The 9,182-nt window shown below is 39.1% G+C and overlaps 1 protein-coding gene across 2 annotated transcripts in view; it reads right to left on the reverse strand.

Moving 5' to 3' along the window:
• Nucleotides 1-1,800: 1,800 nt before the first annotated feature.
• LOC105227852 (uncharacterized) overlaps nt 1,801-9,182 on the reverse strand; it is a 65,929-nt gene continuing 58,547 nt past the window's right edge. The window contains exons 3-4 of one of the 2 annotated variants that reach the window (XM_049450263.1): nt 3,325-3,516; nt 1,801-2,202 (exon numbers count right to left, since the gene is read on the reverse strand). In XM_049450263.1, the coding sequence (XP_049306220.1) occupies nt 1,999-2,202; nt 3,325-3,516 (396 nt within the window). In that variant the 3' untranslated portion in view covers nt 1,801-1,998. The remainder of the gene's footprint in view (nt 2,203-3,324; nt 3,517-9,182) is intronic. The other variant, XM_011207392.4, reaches the window with a different exon arrangement.

The following is a 9,182-nucleotide window of genomic DNA, read 5'->3' on the forward strand; positions in this document are numbered from 1 at the left end:
ATACGTGAAAATTCAACGACAAGATGCGGAGAGTAACAGAAGGTTTCAAGACCATACTCTTGTAGAACCCCCTGAGGTGACCTAGTGACTGATGCCCAGAACACATTCAAATTATGAAGGAACACTTCTCCATCCTGCTGAATTGCAGTGAAGGCATAACATCACGAGATGGTGAATCCGAATCCCCAATCGGTGACGATAGAGTAGACATTTCATTGCCCGACCATGAAGATATTTGAATAGCAATTACCAGTTTGAAGAACAACAAAGCGGCGAGGGCCGATGGATTGTCGGCCGAACTATTCAAACACGGTGCTTCTTCCAGAATATGGTCGGACAAAGGCATGCCTGACGATTGGAATTTAAGTGTGCTCTGCCCAGTCCTTAAAAAGGGAGACCCCACAATCTGCGCCAACTACCGTGGGATAAGCCTCCTCAACATCACATATAAGGTTCTATCGAGCATATTTTGTGAAGGATTAAGCCCACCGTCAACAAACTAATTGGACCTTATCAGTTTGGCTTTAGCCCTGACTGATCAGATACTCACCATGACCAAAAAAAAAAAGCCGGAAAAGAGGATCGACACACATCAGATCTTCGCCTAATGTTGGCTCTTTGTTCGAAGCTCATTTTCGTACCAAAAACCAACCATACTGACACTTAAAACGCAATAACTTCACTTCTAATCAATGAAATTCTCATAAAGATAGCAGATTCTAACGCATATATATGGCTCCACCAGTTGGCGATAGATTCAAAAATTCCGGATTACTTTGGAACGCACCTTGTATTATGCAAGCTGCGGGTGCTACTTATTAACATAACATAAAGTAATGTGTGTCCCCAATATGTTCAATTTTAATCAGACAATAAAATAAAAAATAAAAAAAAAGTTAAGACAAAAAGGTAAACGTATTCGCTATCTGGTTCCTTCTAAAGCTATGTTCCAATATTTTTTTTTTTTTTTTGATGTACGACAGAAGAATTTTGAGCACAAGATATTTATTTTTATACTCATGGATCATTGTGCTAAAGAGTGTCATAGTTTTGTTCACTTTACGTTTTTTTTATACTCTAAACCTAATCCGCGCCGTTAGTTCTGCTTTCTCCAGGCTGGACAAGGAAGCAAAGCAAATAAGTCTGGTGGTGAGCGAGGGCAAGACGAAATATCTCCTCTCATCAAACAAACAGTTTTCGCACTCGCGACTAGGCTCCCACGTCACTGTTGACTGTCATAACTGCGAAGTCGTAGATAATTTCGTCCATCTTGAAACCAGTATTAACAACAACAGACAGAATAACTTTTGCCAACAGGTGCTAGTTCGGACTAAGTAGGCAATTGAGAAGTAAAGTCCTCTCTCGACGAACAAAACTCTATAAGTCACTAATTATTCCCGTGCTGATGGTGCAAAGGTATGGATGGTGACAACATTTGATAAGTCGACGTTACGAGTGTTCGAGGAAAGGGTTTTACGGAAGATGTATGGTCCTATTCGTGTTGGACACGGCGAATATCGATGGAACGATGAGCTATAATATATGAGATATACGACGGCATTGACATAGTTCAGCTAGATCATGGACGAAAACCCTCCAGCTCCAAAAGTATTTGACGCAGTACCCGCCGGGGGAAGCAGAAGAAGAGGCCGATCACATTGCGAAAGAAAGAAACAACTGGCGCGCTGTTGTTAACCATGTAAGCAGTGTCTACGCCAGTAAATAAACAAGACTACTTTCCATTTCCAAATAGCACCTGCAAAGTGTTTAAATCTTTTTGCATAAAATGCTCTTTGGATGTACATAACTTTTAATTGTATTTGCCTTATTGCTATTATTTTATTTAACCTAAGTCGAATATACACCCAAAATTTTAAATTCTAATATAAATAATGTATGCGATTTAGAAACTGTCATTTACATGATATTTAATATTTTTTTCGCACATTGGCATAATCATATCGTATTCTTAATCTACTCTCCATAGTTTAGTTATTTCTAGGGTAGGCTGCTATTATATTCAGTAGTCGCTTGCATTGTACCAATCAATGACGATTGGGACGAAACATCTGTTGATAATTGTACATTTGTGTCGCTTATAGAATTTCGCCCTTCTTGAGATATGGTGGTAAGGTCAAAATGCTCATCATCAGAAACATCTGTACTAGAAACGTCACCTATGGTACGAAGTGCTTGTTGAGTCTGGAAAAAAAAAAAATATTTAAGGACTATGATCAAAAATGTATGTCTATTTAACTCATATTAACTCTACGTCCTTTTATTAAAAAGTATTTATTTTATAATTAAAACAAATGAGATCGGAATATAACTGTTGCAGTGTTACATCATTGTATAATTGGTGTTTATGAAGCCACACATCCTCCCTTTACTATTTATTTACCATTTTTGGTTTGTAAGTAGCGGAAGTTTTGTTTACAGCTTTAGATTAAGCTCTTTTAGCTTTTAGCTTGAAATTTTTTCTCTCCATTTAGCAGATTTGTTATTTATCAAATCATGTGTTTTATACTTATTCATTACAACTAATTTATTAGAATAAAATGAATATGTGTTCATTATTGGAACATGTATGTATGTGGTAAAAATAGTTCAAATAAAAAATCCCTTATTTATAAATAAGTTATTTCATATTTTATTATATCTATCTATTATTCTTGAAGTTATATGGGTTACAATTTCACACATTACAGTTTCTTACTACCAATATATACACCTTCGGCCACGCACAACTTACCACTTCAATTTCTTAAATTTTTTTAAATTTTTTTTTTGCTTTCGGTTTTTTTCAATTTTTTTTTTGTTATTGAATTAAGTAAACGCAAATACATTATATTAAATTACCAAGATATAATTGTAGTCTTTAATTTGCCTCATTTAATGAATAAAACACAAAGATCTTTTCTTTACCTGTAACCAAATGTTTTATTTTAATAACGCGACGAAATTTGTATTTCAGTTTAAAATAATAAAAGAATAATAAAAATACCACCTTTAGAAGATACTCGTATTACAACTTCAATGCGAGTGGGAATTAATTCAATAAAACTTGCCATAACACCCTCTGAAATTTATTCCCATACTTTTATCAAAATTCTTTTAGTTGTATATTATTTCTAGGCTTATGTTGAGCAACCTTACATCTCAATGGGAAACAACTCGGGAGAGTTTCCTGGCTAATGCATTGGCTGAATTCCCAGGTCTGCGAACAAGTTATTTGCAAGCTGGCTAAAAGTCTCTGACCCCCCTCACAGTACACCACACCACACTCATCATACACAACACATCTTCATACACACCACTTCTTACCTTCCACACCTTTCTCGCTGAGGTATGGCCTCCGAAAATAGTATTGGGCGAACACCGGATAATCCCTTCCGAAGAATTTCTAAAATATTGAGAACACCGCCCAGTGGTAAAAATGAGGAACCCACCGCTATTGGATCGAATGAGAAATGTGATACTGCCGATCAAGTAAGCAAGGAGAGTAAGCCGGAGGAACTGCAAAACGGAGAAACGGTTAGCAATTTTAGCAAACTGGGCAAAAAAATAAAGGAATTGGAAAGCATGATGGCGGGTCAAAGACACATCAACCATACCATGCGCGAACTTGTGAGCAGTATTGTGGCGCTACACACAAAATCGGAAAAAGTAGAAAACCCATTGAGAAGAGTGAAAATAGGAAAATCATCTCAAATCTCCATTGGTAGAGATGATAATACCCCAAAAAGAATGCGAGAGGCATCGGGCTTTTTACCACCCAAAAAAAGCCAAAAAATGTTGCTGAGAAAGAGCAATTATCGTCTAGTGGAGCAGTAAAAAAACACCCAAAAGGATACCACAACCCTTCAGAGCGCAAATGAAAGATGGGTAGACGTGGTTAAAAAGAGGAAACCGGTGGAAAATTATAACCAAACCGGATGCCATTATAATCACGAAGAAAGAAGGGGCGTTATATGCAGATATTCTGCGGAAAATAAAAAGTGACAGCGGGCTTGAGGAGTTGGGTTCAAACGTAGCCTATGTTCGGAAAACACTCAAAGGAGACCTGCTTTTAGAACTGAAAAATGGAGGAGACGCTAAAGCTGAATCCTTTCAAAGCGTCTTGGAAGGACACACAAATAGCACTTATATGCATGCACGCTCAAGACGCTAAGGCCGCACTCAAAGAGGGAAAGATAAGGATTGGTTGGTCAATATGTAGCCTTCGGGAATACTCGCCTATCCCCAGGTGTTATAAGTGTTTCCATTTAGGTCACATGGCTCGTAAATGTTGCAGCTTGACAGACAGATCTTCCCTATGCATGCGTTGCGGATCCGCAGGACACGTAGCAAAGTCGTGCACAAACGTTCCGAGCTGTATGCTCTGCAAAGGGGAGCACTCTGTATTGAGCACGACTTGCCCAAAGTACCTCGAGATGATGAAATCGCTAAGTAAATGAAGATACTACAGCTGAATCTAAACCATTGCGCAGCAGCACAAGATTTGCTAGATCAGATAATCATAGAAGAGAACATTGATGTCGCCATACTAAGTGAACAATACTCCCAGCGTCCGGAAAGCACATGGATTGCAGACAAAGCTGGCAAGGCAGCAATATGGTCCTGTAAAGGGCAACCTTTTAAGACCTGCTCCAGAGAAAAACATAGTTGTATCACATGGGCGAATATTCAGGGGATTTATTTTGTAAGTTGCTACGCTCGTCCGAGCGCAACAATTGCAGAATTCGAAGATTTCCTCTTAAGGCTGTCTTTAGAAACCAGAGGCAAAACACCTATTATAATAGCGGGTGATTTTAATGCTTGGTCAAGTGCATGGGGCAGCAGATGTACAAACCACCGCGGGCGGCTAATTCACGAATATCTGAGTCAAACGCACTTAACAATAATGAACACCGGAACTCGAAATACTTACCAAAAAGGCAATAAAGGATCCATAATTGACATTATGTTTGCAAACGATTCGCTGAGCAGGCACATTAAGTGGGCAGTGTCCGACATATACACAAACAGTGATCACATGGCAATTATAGCGCAAATTTCGGACTCCCGAGAGCAGGAGCTTCTAAGCAGAAACCCCTCCCGAAGGCGAAGTTGGAAACAACAAGAGTTCGACCCAGACCTGTTTGACCTAGTCTGGGGTGCATCAAAGGCATCTGGTGACAGCGCCGCCCACTTGGTATCAGCAGTTCGAAAAGAACTCGTGGCAGCATGCGATGCAACAATGCGTAGAACGTCACATCACCACAAGCGGCGGCCTGTATATTGGTGGAATGATGAAATTTCCATGCTGAGAAAGCTTTGTCACTCAGCTAGACGGCGTCTACAGCGTAACTGGGGCGAAACTAACGAAAATCGCCTTAGGGAGGAATTTAAAAGCTACAAGAGGCTCCTGAAGTCGGCAATTACACGAAGCAAAAAATCATGCTTTGAGAAGCTGTGTGAGGAAGCAAACCTTGGCCCTGGGTACTGCATACAAAATATGCATGTCCAGATTTAAAAACAAGCAGCAGCAACCTAAAGATGCCTCTTTTATGGGAAAGGTCGTCGAAACACTATTCCCGAAACACGACCGGATTTCATATGCCAAGCGACGAAACGAAGCTGTAGAGTCACCCCCGTTAGTCACGGAAGACGAACTATTGGCAATAGCAAGGAAAATCAAAAACACCAAAGCGCCCGGATTGGATGGCATACCAAACAGAGCTCTGAAGGAAGCCATAAGCTTAAAACACCGAGTTTTCGCTAAAATGTACAACGCTTGTTTAAAGGAAGAGGTATTCCCCGACTCTTGGAAAGTACAACGTTTGGTTCTGCTCCCAAAACCAAAGAAACCACCTGAAGAACCTTCATCGTACCGACCTCTGTGTATGCTCGACACAATGGGTAAAGTGTACGAAAGTATAATACGAAACCGCTTGGAGTTAGCAATCCAGAAAGCCGGCGGATTATCAGAGAGATAATACGGCTTTATAAAGAAGAGATTCACTATTGACGTACTACGAGAAGTCGTCGATACTGCGAGATGTGCAGTAAGTAGCAAAAGATGGAAAAGTAGCACAAAAAGTACTGCACGCTGATTATCCTGGATGTCAAGAATGCGTTCAACTCAGCAAAATGGGCACACATAATCAAAGCCCATAATAAAGAGTTATTTTTAAAACAGGAGGCTGATTTTTGAGACGGACGAAGGCACCAAGAGCTACTCTGGTGTACCCCAAGGCTCAGTGTTAGGCCCACTATTATGGAATTTTATGTACGATGGGGTTCTAAAAAGACAGCAACCAACAGATATTAAACTAGTAGCGGATGATCTCATGGTGGTAGCAGTAGCCAAACAATTAGCCGACCTGAGAAATAAATGTAATGAGAAAAAACAGAAGTTTTACTCATAAGTACTAGGAAGATAGAAGAACGAATAGAGCTCGCTATAGGGGAGTGCGAGATTACCTCGCAGCCGCAACTGAAGTATCTGGGAGTAATATTGGATTCCAAATTAAAATTTAAAGAACACCTGGAGTATTCTTCCGCGAAGGCAAACAAAATCTATAATGCCCTATCCAGAATGATGACCAATAGAGGCTGTGTGCGTTCCAGCCGGCGATTCTTAATAGCGAAAGCAATGAGTTCCGTAATACTGTATGCGGCACCAGTTTGGATACAGGCAATGGATATAAAAGCGTATGCTAATCAAATAATTGCAGTGCATAGGCTTTCTGCAATTCGAGTAATAAGTGCTTTCCGGACTATATCAACCAACGCTGCTGAAGTATTAGCCAGCATGCCGTCTATTGTCATCCAGGGAGACGAACTCGAGCGTCTATATCAGCCATCAACGCCTAAAACAGAATCGGTAAGGGTCGAGGAGAGAAACAAGAGCACTAAAATGTGGCAGGAGCGGTGGAGTTCCTCATCCAAAGGGCGATGGACTCACCGACTTATACCAGACATCCACTCATGGATAGACAGACGACATGGGGAACTAGACTTTCATATGACCTAAATGCTTAGTGGACATGGATGCTTTAGAAGCTACCTTTTCAGATTCCACAACGACATCAGTCCGAATTGTCCGACATGTGCAGAGTATATAGAAGACTCTGAGCATGTATTATTTTATTGCCCTCGATTTTCGAATACAAGGGAAAAGCTAAAAACCACACTGGGTGGTAGTTTTACGGTCGATAATTTAACGACACTCATGTGTCAGTCGACTGATAAATGGAAAGCTGTCAGCGAAGCGTCAGCATTCATAATGACCAAACTGAGATTGTTTCAACAGAATAGGCGTCCGTCAGTCCGCGCAATAGAGGAGACTTAAATGTCTTGTCCCTCCCACGAAGTAATACTTAATCGGTGGTTTCGTGTGGGAGAGTCTTGAGTTGGGAGTAGGTTAGGTTTAGTGGATTAAAGTTTCGCACTCCGGCTTTCGATGCTTCCCCCTACTATAAAAAAAAAAAAAACTTCTACATCACGCACCCACCAATACCACCACTTCACTAATACAACCCACACGAGGACACCATACAAAATTAACAAAAGGGACCGACGGACGGAACGCAGTCCTTTTTTGTTCTCGATACGTGAGTTAAGAAGATAACATTCCTTATCACAATCACGAATCCAAATATATCAACAAATCCTTATCAGCTGTAAACAAAAAAAAAAAAAACATGTATCCTGACATATACACATAATAATGTATTGTAATTATCAGAAACAGATAAGAGTTATCAAAATATATTTATCAGCTTAAAATAAGAATACAACAGAACAACATGAATGTTTTGTCGATAGTACAAATAGTTGTAAGCAGTAACAGTATACTACTTTACTGTGTCTGCCAGAATACCAAAATGAGACTCCTGACTAACAGGCAGAGAACGTATAATATAGAAAAGGTTCAATTGCGGACCAGCGTGTAAATTGCCAAGAGCTAACAAAATCATATTAGTGGATTTCACCACTTTTGGCTCGGAAGGAGAAATTTTAACAGAGATGACAGAACAGAGAGAGATAACTCTTATCTGTTTCTGATAATTACAATACATTATTATGTGTATATGTCAGGATACATGTTTTTTTTTTTTGTTTACAGCTGATAAGGATTTGTTGATATATTTGGATTCGTGATTGTGATAAGGAATGTTATCTTCTTAACTCACGTATCGAGAACAAAAAAGGACTGCGTTCCGTCCGTCGGTCCCTTTTGTTAATTTTGTATGGTGTCCTCGTGTGGGTTGTATTAGTGAAGTGGTGGTATTGGTGGGTGCGTGATGTAGCATTGAATGAAAATTATGCTCAGAAATATACATTGCTTTTACAGACGCATGTTGGCCTTTTGGCTTATATTTTTATACGTTTACATGCTATCATATCAATTGATATGAATATAATTTTGCGAATTTTGGTTTCATGCAAAATTGATAACATTATTATTAAATGATGCTATTTTCATGGTAATATTTGTAGTTAATGTCCAAATAAAAGCTACTTTTTTAAATATTTCTTATCTTTGGTAATATTATATAATTTCGTATGCATGATATATGCTATATACATATATGAAATATTATCGTAATATCATAAAATAATACATATATGTAAATCACACCTTTTATCATTTAAAACTTTCATACGCATCTATCCTGCAGATATGTACATATGTATGTATGTAAGTACAAATCAATTTCAAATCAAGATATTATCATTTATCAGTAATATGAAAAGCGTGCGCTTCTCTATATTTACGTACACACATATGTTTGTACAGGGTAGGCCATTTAAAGTTGACCCATCTGGCAACGCTGTAACTTTTAACAGCGCTGACAAATCGGCTAATGTCATACCGCGTTAGAAGCGTCATTCGAAGACAATTTATACCATGGAACAGTACACTCCCAAAGAACGCGCTGAAATTGTTCAGCTTTATATTCAAAATAACTTTTCAATTGTGTTAACGTGCGTTTCGCAAAAAAAATAAAGTGAAAAGTGCTCCAGTTAAGAACACAATTAAGTCTTTATACGCAAAATTTGTGAACACCGGTAATCTCAGTAATGCCAGTCATGCATCCAGACAACGCACAAGACGTTCTGATGAAAATATCGAAGCTGTACGAGCCAGTATTGAGGAGACTCCATCGACATCGAGTTATCGCCGCTCTCAG

Source organism: Bactrocera dorsalis, chromosome 2 (assembly GCF_023373825.1).
Source record: "Bactrocera dorsalis isolate Fly_Bdor chromosome 2, ASM2337382v1, whole genome shotgun sequence".
Lineage (NCBI taxonomy): Eukaryota > Metazoa > Arthropoda > Insecta > Diptera > Tephritidae > Bactrocera > Bactrocera dorsalis.